The 25,980-nt window shown below is 39.8% G+C and overlaps 2 protein-coding genes across 6 annotated transcripts in view; one reads left to right on the top strand and one right to left on the bottom strand.

Annotated features, from left to right (window-relative positions):
• LOC113604776 (uncharacterized) overlaps positions 1–25,565 on the bottom strand; it is a 591,327-nt gene extending 565,762 nt beyond the window's left edge. For all 4 annotated transcript variants that reach the window (XR_003426789.2, XR_008298130.1, XR_008298131.1 and 1 more), the window contains exons 1-2: positions 25,391–25,565; positions 24,607–24,654 (exon numbers count right to left, since the gene is read on the bottom strand). The gene's annotated coding sequence lies outside the window, so the exon portion shown is untranslated. The remainder of the gene's footprint in view (positions 1–24,606; positions 24,655–25,390) is intronic.
• A 21-nt stretch (positions 25,566–25,586) lies between these two features.
• The window catches only part of CXADR (CXADR Ig-like cell adhesion molecule), a 56,101-nt gene continuing 55,707 nt past the window's right edge, over positions 25,587–25,980 (top strand). For both annotated transcript variants that reach the window (XM_053221830.1, XM_027077513.2), the window contains exon 1: positions 25,587–25,721. In XM_053221830.1, coding sequence (XP_053077805.1) covers positions 25,679–25,721 — 43 coding nt within the window. In that variant the 5' untranslated portion in view covers positions 25,587–25,678. The remainder of the gene's footprint in view (positions 25,722–25,980) is intronic.

Here is a 25,980-nt window from a genome sequence, read left to right as displayed (position 1 = left end):
ACCAGCATTTTTGGGACCTTCTGCTCCCACTATCATTGTCATGACCACCTACTGCCTCCTGGAGTAGTAAATAGGGCAAATTCATGGAGGCACCAATGCTCCCTCATAATTATGAGGACCACCTCCCACCACGGTAAGCTGAGGTCCTCTCTTAATTCTTTGGTCTTTAGAACATGGGGCTTCATGAAATCAGTATATATCCCCTTTGACTCAACACCCAGGTGCTCCTGGAATTCTGGATACCAATATTCATTAAAGGCTCATATAGCTCAGGGCACCTGGGTGGCTCAGTCGGTTAAACGTCTGACTCTTGATTTCAGCTCAGCTCATGATCTCACAGTTCATGAGATAGAGCCCTGCATCGGGTTCTATGGTGACAGTGCAGAGTCTGCCTGGGATTCTCTCTTTCCTTCTCTCCCTCGGCCCCTCCCTCGCTTGCACGCACTCAGTCTCAAAATAAATAAAACTTAAAAGTTCATACAGCTCTTAAGACTATTGACAAGACAAGCCATATTCATTGCTAAGGGCAGGAGTCAGTAATGAATTCTACTTTGTATTTACAATTGGGAACAGACCGCTTTATTAACTAACATTTGTTTACTGCCTCTTTAGTCTCAGGACATTTGTCAAAATTCTAGCATGCCTGGTTTGTATCTCTACTGGTGTCTCATTTTTAGTAAGGGAAGTCAGGAGACAAAAAATGAAAACTGCCTTCCTCACTGACCATTCAATACTGACCATTCAAACACAGTCATGTCGTTTTGGTTGTATTACACACCAGAGATCTCGTAATGAATTTTATTTTCTATTAAATCAAGACCTGGTTTACTCTAAGGCTGAATCTACTCCAGGAGCACAGAAAAATCTGTCTGTGTTGTTCCCTAATTTGTCCCTAATAACTATAATTGTATCTATCACACATTTACTGGGGGGAAAAGGGAGTATTTTAAAATCTATTAATTTTTTGAATAGGTAATGCAGGCATATAGTACAACATTCAAAAGACATAAAAGGACACCCAGTGAAAACTTGGTTTTCCTTCTGTGTTCTCTTAGCCACTCAGATACCCTCCTCAAGCAAAAACTATTATCAGTTTTTTCTGTATCTTTCCAGAAATAACAATCATATGCATACATACACACACATATTTCACACAAATGGTGTATGTTAGACACAGTTTTACATCTTGCTTTCTTCAATTAGCAAAATATCCTTGATAGAGTTATTTCTTGAAGAGAGATTTATTAACATTTCATAAAAAGCTACCTCAGTGAAAGATATTTTGGTTTTCTTACATAGTCAATATGAGAAGTTAGTTAAAACTGTTTATGCCTTTCAATGGAAATTTCGTCAATTATGAATGATTTTTTAAGAAAAGAAAACTGAGGGGTGCCTGGGTGGCTCAGTCAGTTAAGTGTGTGACTTTTGATTTTGTTTCAGGTCATGATCTCACAGTTTGTGAGTTCAAGCCCCACATTGGGCTCTGTGCTGACCCTGCAGAGCCTGCTTGGGATTCTCTCTCTCTCTGCCCCTCCCCCTGCTCACTTTTGCTCTCTCTCTGTCTCAACATAAATAAACTTAAAAAAAAGAATGCAGGGGCGCCTGGGTGGCTCAGTCGGTTAAGCGGCTGACTTTGGCTCAGGTCATGATCTCACAGTCTGTGAGTTTGAGCCCCACGTCAGGCTCTGTGCTGACAGCTCAGAGCCTGGAGCCTGTTTCAGATTCTGTGTCTCCCTCTCTCTGACCCTCCCCCGTTCATGCTCTGTCTCTCTCTGTCTCAAAAATAAATAAACGTTAAAAAAATAATAAAAAAAAAAAGAATGCAGAGTATATCATTAATAAAGTTAAAAAAAAAAAAAGAAAAGAAGACTGATTTTCCAAGAAGGTAGTAAGAATTAATTCAGAAGTTGAATATCTTCCTGGATTAGACTGTATCTTATAATTTAAAATTCTTCCAGAATGACCAAGGTTTCAGAGATATTGAAGCAGACAGAGTCCTTTCAAAGATCCAAGAATGTATAGGAGAAAGAAGGTCTCTCTCCTTCTGAAACTGTGAATGCTAAAAGCCGCAGGTAGGGAGCGCCTACCACAAATAAAGCCCAGAGCCAAAGCTGAGTCATGATGGGGTCATTTGAACCTCTGGATCCAGCTATGCCCGAAGCAGGGTTGGAACTAAGGGGAAATAAGTGAGGCACTCATCTCAGGAGCAAAATTTACACGGATGCAAAAAACACCTCAGTCATCAAAAAATGTATAGTATTTTAAATAACTTTTTTTGTCTCTTCTTTAAAGTTATTTTTTTTTATTTAACTTTATTTTTTATTTTTTTAAATTTACATCCAAATTAGTTATTATATAGTGAAGCAATGATTTCAATAGATTCCTTAATGCCCCTTACCCATTTAGCCCATCCCCCCTCCCACAACCCCTCCAGCACCCCTCAGTTTGTTCTCCATATTTATGAGTCTCTTTTGTTTTGTCCCCCTCCCTGTTTTTATATTATTTTTGTTTCCCTTCCCTTATGTTCATCTATTTTGTCTCTTAAAGTCCTCATATGAGTGAAGTCATATGATTTTTGTCTTTCTCTGACTAATTTCACTTAGCATAATACCCTCCAGTTCCATCCATGTAGTTGCAAATGGCAAGATTTCATTCTTTTTGATTGCCGAGTAATATTTCATTGTATAAATATATACCATATCTTCTTTATCCATTCATCCATCGATGGACATTTGGGCTCTTTCCACACTCTGGCTATTGTTGATAGGCTGCTATAAACATAGGGGTGCATGTGTTTAAATAACTTTTTAAAAATTAAAATTAATGTAAAAATATCCACAATTGAAAAAAAAAACTTCTAAAATAAAACAGGATCCTACTGTGCACTTTCATGACCTGCCCCCCTCTCTAATCCCAGCTCTGAGATATATCTTGGTTATGAGAGCAGTTAAATTCTATAAATTCTTTTTTTCACCCAGGTTAATTTTAGGTCTGTCATTTCCAATGGAAAGGGTTCTATCCAATATAGCATTTCACAACATTCTCACAGCATTGCATGATTTACTGCATGTATAGTGCTTAGCAAGTACTTGATGTGCATATAAGTGTTGATGGTTTGGGCTGTTGTTCACTCACTGAAACATCATCTCCCTTCCCCCTACAACCCTGAAACAGTCCAAACTCCCACATAAATTTATTGCAAATATCTTCAAAACTGTAAAATACAGTGCTGTCTCCATGGGTCCCGGGAACAACCCCGGGTGTTGTGCTCTGAATCCACCACAGCGTGGGTTCCAAGGTCAAGCTGTCCACTAGTTGCTCCCAGCAGATGACCAAATGCAGCATGGAAACAAAGGCAAGCTCATTGCAGGCTCATTCCTCACTGGTAACTTTGGTTTGAGGATTCCCCATTGGCCTTGCTGAACTGCTTAGAACTGCTCTGCATTCTAAGATCCTTCCCACCCACCTTTCTTTCCTTCCCTCTCCTTCACAGGGGTCAGAAGGGTGAGGTTGTCTCTTCTCTATTCCCTCTCTGTCCATCTTCACTCAAAGGCATTTTCTCCAAGAAATTTCATACACTTCTAATCCTGTCTTGACATCTGCTTTTGGGAGGACCTCAACTAACCCAGCTTGTAATCATCTTTTCATTTCTGTGTGCACATTTCTCCCTAAATGACTCAGGCCATGCAGAACTATCAGACTTGTTAAAACACACACACACGCACATGCACACGCACATGTGCACACACACACACACACACATTCATTCAAAATTTCTTGGCCATCAGTTGGCCTTATGGACTTGGCAGTATTAGTTAGGGGACACAAGGCTGCGGTTAAAATCACCAGGAACCACAAGCACTGGCAGATTATCAAGAAGCTGAATCATGGACAACTGTTCCTCCTCTTCTCCTCTCCCTCCCCCCAGCCTTTTTTGTCATCATTTATTTATTTAAATTAGTTAAGAAATAGGAATGATCCCAGTATTTTCTAGTTTAATTTTCTGAAACACCTATGTATATTCCTGGCACCTCAAAATTGGAGTTTCTGGCACATCAACCTTATTCCCATCCCCCACTACTCAATCCCAGTTATTGAGGCACCACAAGGGAACCACGTGGGTCAAATGTGTTGCCACCACTTAATCTCCTTTGTATCAATAGCTCCTCTTGAAAAACAAGCAAGCAAAAAGAATTCTTAGACCTTTTAGAGTTGTTTTATGATATCTACATTGACCAGCTTCTGCTTAAGAGAAAGGATCTACCTCAGCCACAAACCAGACTGTTGCCTGTCTTGCCCTGCAAACCTGTGCCAGAACCCAACACCTTCATGATCCATCCCCACCAGTGGGTTACCAAGCATTTTTTAAGACCTAACCTTGTCATAAGAGATATCTAGTGACTCCTGATCCACCACAATGAGAGAAAGTATGCACGTCCCAACATACAAGGTCTATGCCATGCCAGAAATCTCAGTAAACCAGAACCAGTAAGCCAAAAAGCCTCCTTCTTAAAGTGGAACAGGCATGCGGGGACTATACTTACTCGTTTTATGATAATGACTTTGTTCCAAAGTCGTGATGATATCATAGCAATTTGGATACTGTTTCAATACTGGTTAATTTTCCTAGGTACTGGGAATCTCTTTCTCATAGCCATAAACACTACTAAGCTAGAAACTGATAATAATTATTGCTTCTGGAGGAACTCTAGCTAACTGGCAAGTCATAAGGAAAAAAAATACTTTTATATCCTTTTATAGCTACTAAAATTGAAGCTATACAATTGCATTGCCCACTCAACAAACATGATGTAAAATAAAAATAGACCGCTTTGAATTTTAGATGGCCTTATCAGAATCAAATAAAAGTTCATAATTCACCTAATTAGGGAAAATGCTTATCTTAGTCTGTTCGAGCTGCTATAATAAAAATGCTACAGGGGCACCTGGGCGGCTTAGTTAAGTGTCTGAGTCTTGGTTTTGGCTCCTGTCATGATCTCACGGTCCATGAGACCAAGTCCCGCATTAGGCTCTTGCACTGACAGTGCGGAGCCTGCTTGGGATTCTGTCTCTCTCTCCTCTCTCTCTACCCCTACCTCTCTCTCTCTCAAAATAAAAATACCGTAGACTGGGTGGCTTAAACAACAAACATTTCTCACAATTCTGGAGACTGGAAAGTCTAAGATGAAGGCACTGGCAAATTCAGTGTCTGGTGAAGACCTGCTTCCTAGTTCATGGATAGGCTTTTCCTTACTGTATACTCACATGGTGGAAAGGGCTAAGGAACTGTAGGATCTCTTTTATAAAGGCACTAATTCCATTCATGATGGCTCAACCTTCATGACCTAATTATTTCCCAAAGGCCCCACCTCTAAATACCATTACATTGGGAGTTAGGGTTTCAACATATGAATGGGAGGGGGGTGGTGGTCACAAACATTAAATCCCTGGAAATACTATTCTATATAACACTTTTACAGTGATATCTTAACTATACCACCTGCTACAGGAACACTTGGACTTCCCTCCTTCACATCCCTGATTCCTTCTAAAAATGTCATCCATTCCATCATCAAGAATATAGCATTTCAAAATAACTATGCAGTCTATGATTCAGATTTCATAATACTTTCTTCCACAAGGCTGTCTAAGATTTGTAATTCCCTAACTGGCCCCAACCACCTTGTATTCACTTTCCAGCAAGATGGGACAAGGTAAAAATTTTCCATAGATCAGCATAGATCCCAAAAGATAGAAACTCTTTGACACTTCAGATGTAGCTTTTAAATCCCAATAAATTGAAGACAAAATCATGTACATATAGGCACTTACTGTTTTTTCTACTGAGATGATCCATAATTTTAATCAAATTCTCCAAGTGGTTAACAACCAAAAAACCTTAAGAACCATGTAGGACAAGTTTTGGTGCCAGGCCTATATTTACTCAGCACATATCGTTCCCATATTTCCTATGGGTAAGAACCAATGACTGATTGACTGCCTGAGGGCCTTCTCTACCTGCAGGAATGTGCTGGACTCCTGAAGGACAGACTGGGAATGCTGGGGAGTTCATATCCCAGGAAAAGCCTTCAGCCATCAACATATGGGAGTTGGTAAATAAACACCCCAGCTCCCCACCCTTCAGATGGAAAAACTCCAAGACTTTGTCTACACAGTCTTTCAGGATCTCCCATTGGGATTGATGCATTACCCAGAGTCAATCTACATATCAACATACCTTCTGTTGGCTTTTTTCCATGGTTATCTCACTTCCCCATTTCCCTACTTGTGTTTCCTGGAATCATATTCTAAATAAAATCTTGCAGTTACATCTGTACCTCTGGGTCAGCCCAAGTCAAACCACTACTCTACTGGTTCCCATATAGGTTATTCATCCTGGTTATGCTTAGTTCGTCTATACTCTAACCAACCAATGCTAAAATCAGATGCCTGCTAAATGGGCCGAGTTCTGGGGTACCTGGGTGGCTCAGTCGGTTAAGCATCTGACTCTTGGTTTCAGCTCAGGTCATGATCTCACAACTTTGTGGGCTCAAGCCCCACATCAGGCTTTGCACTGATGGTGCAGAGCCTGCTTGGGATTCTCTTTCTCTCTCTGCCCCTCCCCCACTTATGCTGTCTCTGTCTCTCTCAAAATAAATAAATTCAAAAAAATTTTTAAAAAATGGGTTGAGTTCTATATTGATCTTTGGAAACCTATCTGTGTTTCACTGACCCTTTCTATAATGATTACATTAGACCCTTGTCAACAAAAAAAAAAACATCCTGGAAAGCAAGGATTTTGTCAGAGGCAAGGAAAATTGCCATGCAGTTTGCAAACCAGGGAGATAATAGCCTTTGGCTGCAAACCGAAAGTACACTTCAAAGGGGAAGGATTAAGCTCAGGGTTAAATGGGCAAAAACCATAAGTTCTGTGCCCTTTATGTGGGGACTGGTCAGACTCAAGTCCCAAACTGCAAGTGTCAGGAGTACAGTGGCAAGGAGGATAGAGTTCACTATTTCTGGTAGCACTTTCAGGATGTGGCAGCCGTTCAAGAGCATGACAGGATGTGTTACAGGGGTCTTTTTGCAAATTGTGCTGAATTTTGTGCAAGCTTGCCACCTTAGGTGGTGCTGACTGGTTTTGTTCCTCATGGTCATTCAACCTGATTAAAATTTTAGTTTTTTCTTCTTTTACACGGGGAACCCATACTCTCTATTACTTGTTACTGTCTAATTATTGGGTCTTTTGTTATAACCCTAGTTTGTATTTAACCTCACTATATTCCATATACACTAGAGGTAGTTTATGGAGAAAATACATTTTTCTTCCTAATATCTTAGGCTTTTGTATCTAGCATCATACCACATATGATTATCTCAACAGATGCAGAAAAAGCACTTGACAAAATCCAACATCTTTTACTGATAAAAACTCTCCACAAAACCAAGGATAGAAGGAAGCATCCTCATTTGATAAGACATCTATGAGAAACTCACAGCTAACATTATATTTAATGGTGAGAGACTGACTGAATGCTTTCCCTCTGAGGATCAGAAACAAGAGAATAATGTCCACTTACAACTTCTATTGTACTAGACGGTCTAGCCATGGCAATTAGATAAGAAAAGGAATAAAAAGCACCCAGATTGGAAAGGAAGAAATGAAACTATCTCTATTTCCAGATGACATGATCTTGTTTTATATAAAATCCTAAGGAATCCACATTAAAAAAAAAAGTCCTAATGAAATTAACAAGTGAGTTCAGTAAGGTTTCAGGATATAAAATCAACATACAAAAATCAGTTGTATTTTTATATACTAGCAACTTTGACCTTTGGGCAACTTAACATTTTTGAGCTACTCCTTCCTCAAACAATCAGAAAATGAAATTAAGAAATCAATTCTAAGGGCGCCTGAGTGGCTCAGTCGGTTAAGCGGCCGACTTCGGCTCAGGTCATGATCTCACAGTCCGTGAGTTCGAGCCCCGTGTTGGGCTCTGTGCTGACAGCTCAGAGCCTGGAGTCTGTTTCAGATTCTGTGTCTCCCTCTCTCTGACCCTCCCCCATTCATGCTCTGTCTCTCTCTGTCTCAAAAATAAATAAACGTTAAAAAAAATAAAAAAAAAAAAGAAATCAATTCTATTTATAACAACATCAAATATAATAAATTTAACAAAGAAATTTTAAGACTTTTACCCTGAGAACTATAAACGTTGTAGAATGAAATTTTAAAAGATCTAAATAAATAGGAGGACACCCTATGTTTATGGGCCAAAAGACTTAATATTGTTAAGATGACAACATTTCCCAAATTGATTTATAGCTGATAAGCTGAATCTTTAAAATGCATATGGAAATGCAAAAAGCCTAGAACACCCAACACAATCTTTTTATTTTTTTAATGTTTATTTTTGAGAGAGAAAGAAATAGGGTGAGAATGGTGGTGGGGCAGAGAGAAAAGGAGACACAGAATCCAAAGGAGGCTCCAGGCCCTGCAGGGCTGGAACTCACCAACTGCGAGATCATGACCTGAGCCAAAGTCGGATGCTCAACCGACTGAGCCACCCAGGTGCCCCTACCCAACCCAATCTTGAATAAAATAACAAAGTTAGAAGACTTAGACTTCCTGATTTCAAAACTTATTACAGAGCTACAGTATATAAGACATACTAGCATAAAAATAGAATCTATAATTTAAAATAAAAAAGATAGACTTATAGATCAATGGATTAGAAAAGAGAGTTCAGAAATAAACATTTATATTCTATGGTCAATTGATATTCTTTTTTTTCTTTAATGTTTATTTTACTTTTGTGAGAGAGAGAGAATAGGAGCAGGGGAGGGGCAGAGAGAGAGGAGAACAGAGGATTCAAAGCCAGCTCTGTGCTGATGGCAGAGAGCCTGATGCCAGGCTGGCACTCAAGAACAATGAATCATGACCTAAGCTGAAGTCAAATGCTTAACCGACTGAGCCACCCAGGTGCCCTTGGTCAAATGATTTTCAATAAGGTGCCAAAAAATTATGAGGGATAAATATACTTTTCAATAAATGGTGCTGACACACTGGGTATCCACATGCTGAAGAATAAGATTGACTCATAAACCTAAATTTAAGAGCTAAAACTGTTTTGGTTAAATGTTTATTTATTTATTTTGAGAGAGAGAGAGAGAGAGAGAGCAAGTTGGGGAGGGGCAGAAAGGGAGAGAGAGAAGTGCAGAGCCCAATGAGGGGCTTGATCTGTGACCCAAAGACCATGACTTTAGCCTAAATCAAGGGTTGGACACTCAACCCACTGAGCCACTATGCCTAAAAATTAAGTTTTTAGTTTAAGCTAAAACTTAAAACTCTTAGAAGAAAATGTAGGAGTAAATTTTAATGAGCTTGGATTAGGTATAGGCTTCTAAGTCACAGCACCATAAACACAGGGAGAAAAGAAAATTCTCAGCAGCCCTTTGGGACCTGAGGGGAAAAATAAAAGGGTATGAAAAGGAGCTGACCCAGGATATCAGGAGGCTCAATGTTTATTTCTTCTTCTTGAAGATTATAACCCACTTCGGTTTATTTGTTTTTTGACTTGAATTGAGACCTTTCCTTCTTGCTGCCTTTATTGGGCTCTCAACCTTGAGAGATTAACTGGAATCTTAGTATTGGTCTAAGAAGTTGGCCCCTACAATCTGCAGGCATGTCTTTTGGCAGATGGCTTTTTGCAGTTCTGCAGACCAAACCTATTTATCCACTCTGAGTTGTCATCTGAGTTGCCAATGTTTGTCCATTTGATTCTTCTTCTGTCCATTAAGCAATTTTAGTGCATGAAAGAGCATCTAAAAGAATGTCAGGAAACCAGCAGCCATTTATTGAGAGCCATATGGGATATCCTGGCACTATTCACTAGAAGTCCATTTCTTTCCTTAATCAAGCAAGAAGGAAATGTATAATATTGTAATAATAATAATAAAAAAAAAACTCAAAAAAGACATGGCCTAACACATCTGCAGAATAGTCTACAAAATTCCTGTCATGTTAACAGAGTTTAACATATGCACTGAATGCAATTCCACTTGGTCAAGCCAGAATGTACTTAATCTCTATCAGAGATTACAAAAAAACCTAAAATGCCACAAATTGCCCTGTATTCCTTTCTTGCTTAGCAACAGAAGGGAAATTTAATAAATAAGCAAGTCAGCCAAAGTTTATTTTTATATGCAATAAAGTTTTCATAAAAGTGAAATTATAAAGCTCAGTGGAGTCAAGAATGCTTTTTTTTTTTTTTTTAGTTTATTTATTTATTGAGAGAGAGACAGACAGATAGACAGCATGAGTGAGGGAGGGACAGAGAGAAAGAGACAGAGAATCCCAAGCAGGCTCCATGCTGCCAGTGGAGATCCCACCATGGGGCTGGATCCCACACACCATGAGATCATGACCTGTGCTGAAATCAAGAGTGGGACACTTAACCTACTGAGCCATCCAGATGCCCTGAGAATGCTTTTAAATGATAAGGGGGCTTCCTCAATCTTTCAAGTACTTTTGAATCAGGAATGCATAACTGACTTTTAAACATGTAAAATTAGGGACAGGTAAGATCACCTTGATAACAAGGCCATCTATAGAATAATACAATTATTCCTTTATCAGAAATTTACAAGTTTCCTAGCTCTTGAGAACTTGAGTTGTGAACTGGGATATGTTCTCCCTACTAGCAATCTGAAATTAGAAACATACAAGGTAACTGCAAAAGGCTGTCCCAGCTTGGGAGTCACCTGGTGGTCCAAAGAATAGCCTTACCCTGCCTACTCCCACTATCCCTGGGCATCTCCTCTATTTCATCTTCTCTTCTTCACTACTGATTAGCAGAATGCATAGCTGATAAAGGTTCTGCTCCCCAATTTTTTTAAAAATTACTTTTTTTACTTTTTAATTTTTTTTTATGGAACCTCTACCCCCATGTGGGGCTTGAACTCACAACCCTGAGATCAAGAGTAGCATGTTCCACCAACTGAGCTAGCCAGGCACTCCTTCTGCTCCCCAGTTTAAATGTTTGTATGTGTGTGTGGTGGTGGGGGGGTGCTGGGTTCAACACCACCAACCGATTCTCTAACACCAGCCAGGTGTCCTAAAATTCATCTCAGTTCTGACACTACCCAGAAACTGCATCAGATTCCATAGGTTGAGGGCTCAGTTTACAAGTGGCCCCTCCCCCACCTTATCACTTGTGCTTCTGACCAACCAGTTATAGATTAGGGGTTCCAATAACCCTCTCCGTGGGTTTAATTTGCTAGAGTGGACCTCAGATGCCAGGTGCCACAGCCAGGTTGTCATCTGTGCTTCTCACTGAATGCCTATAAATCAGAGGTTCCCACACCTCCCTCCTTGGGTTTGATTAATTCGCTAGAGCAGCTCACAGAACTCCGGAAACCCATTTATCTACTTGACTACCAGTTTACTACAAAGAATATTAAAGGATACAAATCAACAGCCAGATGAAGAGATATACAGGGCAAAGGCTCAAACAAAGGGGCTTTTGTAATAGTTGAGTTTGGGGCCCTACATGGTGGCATGCTTGGAAGAGTTCTGGTTCACCTACAGGGAAGTTCCCTGAACCCTGGCCTTTTGGATTTTTATGAAGGCTTCATTACACAGGCATGATTGATTGAATCACTGGCCACTGCTAATTGATTCAACATCCAGCTCCTCTCCCCTTCTCAGAATTCAGAGGGTGGAAATGAAAGTTCCACCTCTCTATTCAAGACTGGTTCTCCTGTGGGCGCCTGGTGGCTCAGTCTGTTAAGCATCCAACTTCCTTTCAGGTCATGATCTCACAGTTCATGGGTTCAGGCCCCGTGACAGGCTCTGTGCTGACAGCTCAGAGCCTGGAGCCTTCTTGGGATTCTGTGTCTCCCTTTCTCTCTGTGTCTCCCCTGCTCACACGTGCTGTGTCTCTCTCTCTCTCTCTCAAAAATAAATAAACATTAAAAAAAAAAAAAAAGACTGGTTCTATAGGCAATCAGCCTCCAAAGGTAGGGAATTTCCAAAAATCACCTCTTTAGCAAACCTAGTGGTGGTGAAAAGGGGCTGGTTATGAATAACAAAACATCCATTTCACCTTTATGGCTCTGAAGCATTTTCAGGAACTGAAGACAAGAGACCAAACATTATAACAAAAGGTGTTCTCATTGCTCTTATTGCTCTAGAAATTTCAAGAGTTTTGGCATCTATGAGCCAGGAAGTGTAGATGAAGATCAAATATATATGAGAAATATTTCTCATATATATTTGGTCATTCAGATGAACAAAATATTTTTTTCTGAATGACCATATGTATGTGTGTATGTATGTATGTGTATATATGTATATATACACATACATATATATATATATATATATTTTTTTTTTTCTTTTAAGTAGGCTCCATACCCTGTGTGGAGCCCAATGTGGAGCCCAACGCAGAACTTGAGCTCATGACCCTGAGATCAAAAGTTGGATGCTTAACCAACTGAACCACCCAGGCACCCCAATCTATCTATCTATCTATCTATCTATCTATCTATTTATCTATCTATTGATCTATCTTCCTTCCTTCCTTTCTTCCTTCCTTATAAATCACAGCTTATACCTTCCCAAACTAATTCATAAGGTTGCAAAAGTTGCCTGGAGTCTATGGTCCCAAGCTTTCTATTCTTGCTGATTCTCCTGCTATTCACTCAATGCCGACCAGGTCCTTCACCCCAATTTTCCCCTATATCCCCACCAGCGTCTATCCATGCTAGATCACTTATCCCTACCTGAACAATCTGCCAATTCTCCCCTTCACATGTTTAAATGTAAATGTAGTCTCTTCTCTCTAAACTATAATATTAATCCCACATCCTAAATATATGCAACTTGCCCTCAAACATTCGATGCTCCATTGTTCTTGGAAAAAGAATAAGGTTTGACAAAGAAGTCTTGGCTCCCAATTCTATGTCTGAGGGAGACAAGTTGCTTTACTGGAGTGTGGAGTTGGCCTTGTGAATGCAAGTTCCAAAGAAACATTCTTCTGAAGGATGTATCATCATGTTCTGTCAGGAAGACTATAGGCTAAAAAGGTATTTATCAGCTTCCTTGTGAAATTCATATTTACAGCATGGCTGCTATGAGCTTTACAACCAATATAAAAAAACTAATTCCTCAAGGAGTATAATCTAAGTTCCAAAATCTGGATCTCCAGCCAGGTTGTCTCTCTTTCTGGCATCTCCACTTGGATGTCCCCCAGGCGCCAAAAACCTAACATTTATACTCTACTAAACCTGCTTGTCCTCTATTCCCTATTTACTTAATAGCACCCTTATCCACTGATTGCCCAAACCTAGAAACCTGACCTGGCTTTGTTTCCTGTTCCTCAGAGCCCACATTCAACTGGGCTCAAATCCTGCTGGTCCTTTCTCTGAAATGTCTCCTGTTCTCTCACCAAAACTGGAGTTCACACCCTACCAGCTTTTACTGTAACTATGACAATAATTTCTTCAAAGATCTCCTCCTTTGTTTCTTCCTACTTCCTTCAGATCTATCCTTGTACTACCTCTAGAGTTTCTTTCCAAAACAAAGGTAGCATTAGGAAAGGCCCTTTCTATTTATTTTTAAATGTTTATTTATTTTGAGAGAGAGAGAGAAAGAGGGAGCATGGATGGGCAGTGAGAGAGGGGGAGAGAATCCCAAGCAGGCTCCAAGCTGTCAGCACAGAGCCTGACAGTGGGGCTTGATCTCACAAACCATGAGATTGTAACCTGAGATGAAATCAAGAGTAGGACGCTTAACCGATTGAGCCACCTAGGCGCTCCCACCTTGATCATATTTTTCATGAGCTCATGCCCTTTCACCATTTTCCTAACTTGTCTTTTGTCATCTTACTAGAGGCTTAATGGTTTTAGTTTGCATTAAGTTGTTGAGGCATTCTATATATTTTCCTATTCAAATGATAGAATAATAGTTTAGAATGTCAACTATTGTCTTACTGATTATATTTCTGAATTGAAATGTTCAGATTTGGGCTTGAATTGTGAAAGAACACTTTTCCTAAAATCTAAATTAATTCAGTCAACAAATAGGTTTTGAGGTCAAATTTAGCACCAACCACAAAACTAGATGTTGGGACTACACTAGAAAGAGGAAACAGACATGTTTCCTGCCATTGGGGGAGTGGGATAGGCATTAATCAAACGATCAAATAATTTACACATTCAAGTATAGAACTGTAATTATGCCAAGTCCTCTGAAGAGGAGGTGCCTAGTACTTTGGGAAACCCTGATTCTGAAAGTTGATTTAATTAGGGGCTCATTTTAGAAGGAAACACTCTGAAATGGGAACCATGACTAGGAACTACCCACCTGGTAGGTCAAATGTTCCAGGCATAAGTGACAGCATCTGCAGAGTGGGTGCAGCAAAGGGAGGGTAGGAAAATGAGATGAGCTTGGAGAAGTAAGAGCTCAACTCTTCACAGCTGAGAAGTATTATCATTTTTATAAACACAACCGAAGCCCTTGTAGATCTTACCATCATGGGGATGGAATGTTAAGGTCTAATCAGAGAAAGGGGAGACTTAGCTGAATTCTGTCTCTGACTCCCAAAATACCTCGTTAACACTTTAATGCCTCCATGACACTAGTTTCTTTACCTCAATAACCAGTTTACCTCAATGCATGTCATCTCAAGTTTTGTAGAGATATTTTAAGGAACAATGAGTCATAATTGCAGAGTTCTTTGAACTCCTTGGATGAAAGATGTTATATGGTCTATAAATGTAAAGCATTGCTATTATTTATCAGACAGAAAGCTGTCTCCAGCCAAAAAGAAACCAGCAAAATATAAAGTATATGAGGCTCCATCCACTTCTGTCATATTTAAATATATAATCTAAATATAAATTAAATGGTTTAATGCTGGGTAAGCTCAGCATCTTTGATCTAAAATGCCCAGAGCACTGTGCAAACATTAAGTCATCTGTTCTCAAAATGCCCTATGTATACGTCATAAACACCAGCCATTGTAATTCTTCCTGAGGATTATTATAGTATTCAAAGAATATAATTTTCTTTCCAGAGGTTACCAGCAGAGTTAGTGTAAAATCCCAGAAAGAGGATAGAGGCTCCTGGTTTATTCTGCCAGTCCTATTTACTTTCACCCAAACAAGCAAACGTAAACACCTCAAAGCCAAAATACAAACTACATAACATGGAGATGAAGAGCTTAAATAGAACAAGCAGCAAACTTTTATCCTTAGGTAAATATCATATCCCTTATCTTTAGTACAGGGGAAATTCAGTACTTTGTGGGTTGTTTTAACATAGAAAACGTAGAGAAAAGGGACTGACGATCAAGACACCATATGGATGGGACCTTTAGCAAAAGAGGTGAAACAGAGATGAGAGGAATATTTATAAGTTCACTCTTTTCCTTCCCTTTCATATTAAACCTTTAATGTTTTAGGTACAGAAAAACTTATAATTGAGAGGAGGGGAATTGAGAGGCAGGAAGAGGCAAGTAATGCCCAGAGACAGTATATCCAGGGCCTTTGAAAATGTTTTCATTTCTGGGGCACCTGGGTGCTTCAATTGTTAAGCAGTTCAGGTCATGATCTCACACTTCAGTTTGTGAGTCTGAGCCCCGCGTTGGGCTCTACACTGACAGTGTGGAGGCTGCTTCAAATTCTCTATCTCCCTGGCTCTCTGCCTCTCTCTCTCTCAAAAATAAACAAACATTGAAAAAAAAAAAGAATATGTTTTCATTTCTTTTAAACTCAGAAGAAATAGGGGCACCTGGGTAGCTCAGTCGGTTAAGTGTCCGGCTTAGGCTGAGGTCATGATCTCGCAGTTTGTGAGTTTGAGCCCCGAATCAGGCTCTCTGGTGTCCACACAGAGCCCACGTAAAATCCTCTGTCCCCCTCTTTATCTGATCTTCCCCTGCTCTCATGTGCACACATGTGCTCTCTCTAAAAAATATACATTAAAACAAATAATAATCAGAAGAAATAATGATATAATGTAGCCTGGATTAAACTTGTCTTTTTACCAACACAGTTGTGAAAGACAATTTTAAATATCTTTTGTGGTGGGAGGGGACCACAAAGATAAAAGTACCTAGGGTCCCCAATAGTCAGAATGTGGCCCTGGAAATGCCCTAATTTAGATAGTTTGAGGAAAACCTGCTGAAGAAATCCTTAACAAGGGTTTATTTATTCCACCCAGACACTAGAGAATCTTGCAAAAGCGACTAAATACAATGTTTTTCAAGTGATTCCACAAACTGAATGGAGCAAGCTCAATGAAAAACCCTAGAGGGCTGTCAACAAAGGAAGATGTGGTCTGATTTCTGTGTACAGCCAATCTACAGACTACAGGAGTGTTATTTTATTTTAAAGGGCTAAGGAAGATCTGAGAATGATGAGCCTCATCTGAGAATTTAGAGTATTTATAACTACCAGCCCTTCCTCATGCTGGTTTATGATCCAAATTTATATTAATCGTGTCATTTGGGAACTTAATGCCAAAAATTATTTTTAAAGTTTTCCTGGATTGGTAGTGCCCTTGGATCCTGGCAGAAGCTAATATAAATTCTCTCTCAAGGAAAACACTTCAAACCCTCAAATACTCCACAAAGATAAAGTTCCACAAATACCCACTTGCAATAAAAAATAACCATAAAACATGAAAAAAGAAGCCTAACACATGCAAGAATCTGTATAAACAACAAAAAACAAAATGAGGTACCCAAAGATTTCAAATCACATAATTATTGCACACATAAGATATATTAAGTGCATTTAATATGTTTAAAGAAATGTAAGAAATATTTGGGAGAAAATATTTGGACGTATGAGTACAGAATAAGAAACCCAACAAATATAAAAAAAGACTAAATATCTATGGATGAAAAAATATAATTGAAATTAAAACTCATTCGGAGAATTGAAGAGTAGATTCAACACAACTGAAGAGCAAACTGAAGATAAAACTGAAAAAATTACCTGGGATTCAGCTCAGAATATTAAATATATGAAAATGATAAAGGATGAGATGTGAAGGATAGAATGAGTTGTAACATACATCTAATGGGCATCTCAGAGGGCACATCTTAGAGAATATGAAAAAAGCAATATTCAACAAGAATTTGAATATTGAGATTTTTCAAGAATTGAGAGATGACAGGAATTCTCTCAGGTTCAGGAAATCCCTGGCTGGATAAATAAACAGAAATCCCAAATTAGACACAACGTAATGAAACTGAACAACAAATCAAAGAGAAATTTTTAAAAACAGCCAGATGATCTACAAAGATCATTAGATAGACTTTATTAGAGCTGCAAAGGAAGCCAGAGTACAGTGGAATAGTATTTTTTTTTTTTTTTTAGTGTCTTTATTTTATTTTTGAGAGAGAGAGAACAAGAGCAAGGGAGGGGCAAAGAGAGAGGGAGACACAGAATCCAAAGCAGCAGCTCCAGGCTCTGAGCTGTCAGCACAGAGCCCGAGGTGGGGATCAACTCACAAACTGTGAGATCATGACCTGAGCTGAAGTCAGACTCTTAACCAACTGAGCCACCCAGGCGTCCCCAGTGGAATAGTATTTTGAAAGCATTGACAGAAAAGACCAATAAGCCCCAAATTCTATATACCAAGAACTCTACCTTTTAAATTAAAAATAGATATTTTTAGACAAACCGAAACAAAGTTTACCTTAAAGAGATCCTCAGTAAAGAAATTTATAAAGGACATATTTCTGGAAGAAGGCAAATCATCCCAGAAGTGGTCTGACATGCAAGAAGAAATGATGAAAAAGATATGTAGACAAATCTAGTTAAACATCGGCTATATTAAGGGGTGCCTGGGTGGCTCAGTCAGTTAAACATCCGACTTCACCTCAGGTCATGATCTCACAGTTCATGGGTTCAAGCCCCACATTGGTCTCTGTGCTGATAGCTCAGAGCTTGGAGCCGGCTTTGGATTCTGTGTCTCCCTCCATCTCTCTGCCCCTCCACTGCTCACAGTCTGTCTCTCTCTCCTACAAAAATAAATAAACATTAAAGAAAATTAAAAAAAAAAAAAAACATTGGCTATATTAAAAAAATGACAAGGTATACTTTACAATGTGTACAGAACAAAAACATTAGATTACAATATAAATTAGGAGAGGTATTTGACAGGAATTAAACCAGTCTGAGATCCTTGTATTACTCAGAAAATTACTGTTAATTTTCTTCAGGTTTTTAACATTTCAATATGCACGGGGACATTCACCTCATCTGAGGGCAGATTTTTGCTTAGTATTTATATACTAAAGTTGATGCCCTCAGTGCTATTCCAGCCATCCTTCCAGAAAGCTGGCTCAGGGGTGTCTGGCTGGCTCAGTCGGTAGAACATGAGACTCTTGGTCTCAGGGTTATGAGTTTGAGCACTATGTTGGGCCTGGAGCCTACCTTAAAAATAATAATAATAATAATAATAATAATAATAATAATAAGAAAGTTAGCTAACCATGTGTTTACTCCCAAGAGCTAGATACCAGTTATATTTTCTAAAAGTAATTTTATTGGTGGTCTCCCCAGATTGACCCAGTCTGAGACCACAATGGAAAAATGTCCCCTATAAGCCAGGAATTTTCAATATGCTTCCTTTTTTCTGCCCTATTTTAACCTTTGAGCAGAAAACAAGAAATTAGCAGAAATTGGAGAAAAGCAACTAGCATGAAGTGACAGAGACCAAAACAAATAAAGCAATTGGAACAAACAGACTATTCTTGGATAAGAAAATTCAAAGGACAGCAATAAAATCTTTAATTTTAGTCTGTATAAACTTATCACTTTCTTTTTTTTAAGATCATATTTTATTTTTCATTTCACTTTATTTTATTTTTATTTAAATCAAAGTTAGTTAACATATACTGTAATAATGATTTCAGGAGTAGATTCCAGTGATTCATCCCCTATGTATAACACCCAGTGCTAATCCCAACAAGTGCCCTCCTTAATGCCCATCACCCATTTACCCATCTCCCCACCCAACACCCCACCAGCAACCCTCATCTGTATTTAAGAGTCTCTTGTGGTTTGACTCGCTGTCTGTTTTATTTTATTTTTGCTTCTCTTCACCTATGTTCATCTGTTTTGTTTCTTAAATTTCACATGAGTGAAATCATGTATCTGTCTTTCTCTCTGACTTATTTTGCTTAGCATAATACACTCTAGTTCCATCCGCATTGTTACAAATGGCAAGATCTCATTCTTTTTGATCACGGAGTAATATTCCATTGTATATATATACCATATCTTTATCCATTCATCAGGTGATGGACATTTGGACTCATTCCATACTTTGGCTACTGTCGATAGTGCCGGTATAAATATTGAGATGCATGTGCCCTTCAAATCAGCATTTTTGTATCCTTGGGATAAATACCTAGTAGTGCAATTGCTGGGTTGTAGGGTAGTTCTATTTTTAATTTTTTGAGGAACCTCCATACTGTTTCCCAGAGTGGCTACACCAGTTTGCATACTCTTTCTCCACATGCTCACCAACATCTGTTGTTGCCCGAGTTGTTAATGTTAGACATTGTGACAGGTGTAAGGTGGTATATCATTGTGGATTTGATTTATATTCCCCTGATGATGAGCAACGTTAAGCATCTTTTCATGTGTCTGTTAGCCATTTGGATGTCTTCTTTGGAAAAGTGTCTATTTATATCTTTTGCTCATTTCTTCACTGGATTATTTGTTTTTTGGGTGTTGAGTTTGATAAATTCTTTATAGATTTTGGATACTAACCCTTTATCTGATATGTCATTTGCAAAAATCTTCTCCCATTCTGTTGGTTGCCTTTTAGTTTTGCTGATTGTTTCCTTTGCTGTGCAGAAGATTTCCTGTGCAGAGGTCCCAATAGTTCATTTTTGCTTTTGTTTCCCTTGCCTCTGGAGACATGTCGAGTAAGAAGTTGCTGTGGCCAAGGTCAAAGAGGTTGTTGCCTGTTTTCTCCTCTAGGATTTTGACTGCTTCCTATCTTACATTTAGGTCTTTCATCCATTTTGAGTTTATTTTTGTGTATGGTGTTAAGAAAGTGGTCCAGGTTCATTCTTCTGCAAGTCACTGTCCAGTTTTCCCAGCACCACTTGCTGAAGAGACTGTCTTTATTCCATTGGATATTCTTTCCTGCTTTGTCAAAGATTAGTTGGCCATACCTTTGTGAATCAATTTCTGGGTTCTCTATTCTGTTCCATTGATCTATGTGTCTGTTTTTGTGCTAGTTCCACACTGTCTTGATGATTACAACTTTGTAATACAGCTTGAAGTCCGGAATTGTGATGCTTTCAGCTTTGGGTTTTTTTCTCAACATTACTTTGGCTATTTGGGGTCTTTTCTGGTTCCATACAAATTTTATTTTATTCCTTACAATTTTTTTTTAACATTTATTTACTTTTGAGAGACAGTGAGACAGAGCATGAACAGGGGAGGGGCAGAGAGAGGGAGATACAGAATCTGAAGCAGGCTCCAGGCTCTCAGCTGTCAGCACAGAGCCCGATGCAGGAATCAAACTCACAGACCGTGCATGAGATCATGACCTGAGCTGAAGTCTGACGCTTAACAGACTGAGCCACCCAGGTTCCCCTGGTTCCATACAAATTTTAGAATTGTTTGTTCTAGCTCTGTGAAGAATGCTGGTGCCATTTTGATAGGGATTGCATTGAATGTGTATATTGCTTTGGGTAGTATTGACATTTTAACAATATTTGTTCTTCCAATCCATGAGCATAGAATGTTTTTCCTTGTTTGTTTGGTTTTTTTTTTTTTTTGGATCTTCTTCAATTTCTTTCATAAGCTTTTTATAGTTTACAGTGTATAGGTATTTTACTCTTTGGTTAGGTTTATTCCTAGGTATTTTATGGTTTTTCGTGCAGTTGTAAATGGGATCAATTCCTTGATTTCTCTTTTTGCTGCTTCATTTTTGGTGTATAGAAATGCAACCGATTTCTGTACATTGATTTTATATCCTGCCACTTTGCTGAATTCATGGATCAGTTCTAGCAGTTTTTTGGCAGAGTCTTTGGGTTTTCCACACAGAATATCATGTCATCTGCGAAGAGTGAAAGTTTGAGTTCCTCCTTGCTGATTTGGATGTCTTTTATTTCCTTTTTTTGCCTGATTGCTGAGGCTGGGACTTTCAACAGTATGTTGAAAAACTGGTGAGAATGGAAATCCCTGACATGTTCCTGATGTTAAGGGGAAAGCTCTCAGTTTTTCCCCACTGAGGATGATATTAGCCGTGGGTCTTTCGCATATGGCCTTTATGATCCTGAGGTATGTTCCTTCTATCCCTACTTTCTTGAGGGTTTTTATCAAGAAAGAGTACTGTTTTTTGTCAAATGCTTTTTCTCCATCTATTGACAGCATCACATAGTTATCATCTTTTCTTTTATTAATATGATATATCACATTGATTAGCAGATATTGAGCCAGCCCTGCATCCCAGGATTCACTTGATTGTGGTGAATAATTATTTTAATGTATTGTTGGATCTGGTTTGTTAGTATTAAGATTTTATTTTTACATAATCTTTACACCCAACATAGGACTTGAGCCCACAACCCCAAGATCAAGAGTCACACGCTCCACTGACTGAGCCAGTCAGGTGCCCCTAAACTTACCACTCCTGTGTATTCCTTTTGGAATCACATTATTGGGAATAAAAAAAAAAAAAATTCTAGGTCACTGACTAAGGGTTGATTTCTAAATATTATATACATGGCATTAAACTAAAAATGTATTTATAAATTCATTTGCACAGGGGTAAATAGATGTCTTGGATGGTATTAACCCATGAAACCCATGTTCTTGATATTGCAAGTAGAACACTTGTGAGAAACCTTCATTTCTTTCTTTTTTCTTCTTTTTTTTTTCTAGTAAGTAGGCTCCATACCCAACATGGGGCTTGAACTCATGACTCTGAGATCAAGAGTTGCATGCTCTCTAGACTGAGGCAGGCAGGTGCACCAGAAACCTTCATTTCATTTTCCAGAAAATATAAAAAAATCAGCCAGTGTCATCTATGAAATAAAGTTTCTTGCTTCACATGCCTTCATAGTCCAGGTTGGTAACAGGGAAAAATTCTTTAATTCTTATGAATAAGTCAATCTCTGAATGTGTTCATAGGATTTTAATTATCTCTCAGTGTGTTGACAAGTTCACTGCTGCTGAGAAATCTTCGTAAGAACATATGCTATGTTAACCATAGTTGTTTATGTCTCCACAATTATCACCTTCTTGACAGACCAAGAATCACCTTTCTGCTGGTTTAGAGGCTATACAATATGGAATGCTTGGTGCTTTACTAAACTAGGACAATTCATTTAATGGCTGTGCACTATTGTCAGCTTGTTTTGAAAATATCAAATAATCAGGGGCGCCTGGGGGCTCAGTGGGTTAAAAGGTTAAGCATCTGACTCTTGGTTTTGGCTCAGATCACGATCTCAAGGCTCTTCGGATTGAGCCCTGAGTCGTTCTCTGTGGAGACAGCATGGAGCCTGCTTGAGATTCTCTCTCCTCTCTCTCTGCCCCTCCCCTGCTCTCCTGTGTGTGTGTGTGTGTGTGTGTGTGTGTGCATGAGCACACGTACAGTCTCTCTAATAAAGAGTTAGAAAAATATATCAAAGGATCAATAATTTGCATGATCCAGAATTAATGACATTATCTCATTACAGTTTTGTATACATAATTTCTAAGCTAACTATAGCCACAAAGCCTTTTTTTGTTAAATGTTTATTCACTTTTGAGAGACAGATATAGAGTGTGAGTGGGGAAGGGGCAAAAAGAGTGGGAGATATAGAATCTGAAGCAGGCTCCAGGCTCTGAACTGTCAGCACAGAGCTGGACATGGGACTTGAATCCACGAACTGTGAGAGCATGACCTGAGCTGAAGTCGGATGCTTAACCAATTTAGTCACCCAGGCACCCTTAGCCACAAAGGCTTCTTAAAGGTATTAATAAGTTTCAGATATTGGCATAATTTTAGCTGCTGTTTTTATGAAATAATATAGTCATAAACCAAAGTGTAAAGATGACTCCATTTAACTTTTTTCCTCCCCCCCCCATCTTTGATATAATTGTTTAAAGAATAGTTTCCTGAATAAGGTAAATTACTCCTTTCAAAGTTACTTAAATCTTAGAGATGATACACTTGGAAAAATTTGTGTTCAGTAACCTAATGAAGGGTAAAACACTAATTTTGGGGGTGTCTGGCTGGCCCAGTCTGAGAAGCATGAGACGCTTGATCTCAGGATTGTGGGTTTAAGCCCCATGTGAGGTATAGACATTACTTAAATAAAAACTAAAAAAAACTCCAACCAATAAAAAAAAACATTAATTTTGTAAAATTTACATTTTAAAGGTGCATTCTAAAAAGACATATTCAGATGTGATGATTTGTGAGTTATTGTATACATATTTAAATACTTTTTATTAACATACATCAACATATTAACATATGAATTAAATATACTCAGTTCAACAAATACTAGATTCTACTATGGGCTGGCTTCCTAGAGTGACAAAGATGAATAAATAATGTGCCTTTCTGGCCTTCTAGAAATATACAGAGTAAGAAGTGATTGATAGGTATGAAAATGTCTACCACAGAAGGAGGCAAAAGGGAAAGATTGGAAAAAAAAAAGTACTAGAAGGAAAATGTTACGATAAAAATCCTTCTGGATAATTTCAAAAGATTTCCTCTAGTATGTGGTTGAGATAACCCATGAAGGGTGAGTTTAATTTCTACCAGAGACACTTAAAATAAATGTTGCTGCTTTGAAGTGATTAATACTAGAGAAATTCTCATATAACAGTCTGAAATAGATATGAACAACTTTAATATTTATTCTTTTCTAATTTCATGAACTATAATGTGTTAAAAAATTTAAGTTCCCAATATTTTATACCTTCAATTATATCAGGTAGAATTTTTGTTTCCTCTGCTAGGAAATCCCTAGCAGTTACTCTGAACTCTCCTCCGTAGATCAGTCACGACTCCACTGGAGGCCCTTTGAATCAGGATCACTGGAGTGGGTTCAGATACTGGTATTTTGAACAAGTTCTCTGGATGATTTTATTTTATTTTTTATAGATTTTATTTTAAAGTAATCTCTATATGCAAAGTGAAACTGAACTTACAACCCTGACGTTAAGAGTCCCAAGCTCCACCGATAGGGACAGGGAGGCCCCCTCTAGATCATTTTAATATGCAGTCAGTATAGCCGACCACGAGGCTAAATTGCAGTTGAGCAACTTTGGTCTTACCAACAACTGATTTATTTTCTCTTTGCTGGTTCAACAAATAATAAGAATTTTCCAATATTATTCTTTATTAGCTGCCACTTCAAAAAAATGTTTATTTTGGGGGGGGGGGCAGAGAGAGAGGGAGAGGGGATCTGAAGCACTCTGTGCTGTTAGCTGCCATTTGACTGAGTATTTACTATGTGCCAGGCACAGTGCCAAATATTCTTTTGTGCCGTATCTCATCTAATTGTCATAGCTAGGTGTATTTCCAAAACACTTGCCCAGTTAACTGTCCCTTCCCAGGACCCAAGAACTTACCCACTGCACCACACTGCTTCTCTCCTCTAAGTCACTCCAGATAGGGAACTGTTGGAAACACAAAAGTCTCTTAGCAGTTATATACAAACCCTATCTGGAAAGGGCAACTGAGAACACAAATGACACAAGAACAAGTATGGAGGATTCCAGGAAGTGACTCTGTAGGGCAGACCAGGAGATTCAAAATCTCTTTCGCTGGTCCCCCCAACACCGCCTCCAGCCTTTAACCACCCCTACTTAGCCTCACTTTTAAAGCTCACTGGTCCACGATGGCCAATTATAGGGTTAGAATAACCTTTAAATACACAGGGTCAAAAAACACCAGTCCAGATATTTCCCAAATCCGAAGCTGCAGCTGAGGGGTTCGGTCATTACTGGAAATAGGGAAAAGCCTTCTCGAGCCTTCCGCAACAGCCTACCGACTCAACGATATGGGAGCAAATGCCCGGGGTAGGGTGGGTTGCCTGGTTCTGGGTCCTCACAGCCTTAGGAGGGAGACCTCGCAGCAAACCGCCAGAGGTGGGACGCGTGGCTGGAGGCCCCTCATTCCGTACCAGCCAGAGGGGAGGGCGGGGTGAGCGCCTGCGGGGCCAACCGTGTTTGCCGCCCGTCAGGATCCCGGGGCAGGACCGCAGGCGTGGGTAGTTCCGTGCCTCATCCTGAAGCAAGGGCGCGACCGCAACTGGGGAAAGGAGCCTGCTCGACCCTAGTGCACACACCCTGATTTAACTAAAGGCACTGAAGCGGGGACCTGGGCTCATGGGGGGAATGGCTGCCGGCTCACCCCAAGACAGAGCGCAGCTGGCCGGGGAATTCTATTCCAGAGGATCCCTAGGGCAGTCCGCACTGGTTGCCACGGCAACCCCACGCTCCTGGCGGAGCTGGCGCGCGCCGCGGGGCTCAGCCACTACCGGAAGTGACGTATTTCACCTGCCGTGCAAGGGTGGGGTGGGACGGGGGTGCGGAGGTGCAGCCGCCGCCAGCCAGTCGGGAGCGCGCAAGGCGCAGGGTGACTGAGACCCCGGGTGAGAGCCGCCTACCTTCAGTCACCGCCCACGGCCGGGCCGCCACCATGGCGCTTCTGCTGCGATTCGTCGTCTTGTGGGGAGTCGCGGGTGAGTGGGGGGCAATTCAGTTCCTAGGGTTCCTGTTGCCGGCACCGCCCTGGGGCGCTCGCTGCCTGCGGCCACCCGGGAACAATGAGGCGTGGGGGAGGGGACGGGTGCGGTTTGGGGGCGCTGCGGCAGTGGTGGCCGTGCGGGAGGTATCAAATGGGGTGGTTTGCGGAGCCGGGCGTGCGATCCGGGAAGGTGGAATGGCTCGGAATAGAGCCATGCAGGGGCATGAAGTGTCCGGGGGGAGTTGGAGATGGTG

Source organism: Acinonyx jubatus, chromosome C2, assembly GCF_027475565.1.
Source record: "Acinonyx jubatus isolate Ajub_Pintada_27869175 chromosome C2, VMU_Ajub_asm_v1.0, whole genome shotgun sequence".
In the NCBI taxonomy this organism is placed as follows: domain Eukaryota; kingdom Metazoa; phylum Chordata; class Mammalia; order Carnivora; family Felidae; genus Acinonyx; species Acinonyx jubatus.
The sequence above is the reverse complement of the archived record's forward strand: the minus strand, read 5'-3'. Positions and strand labels throughout refer to the sequence as shown.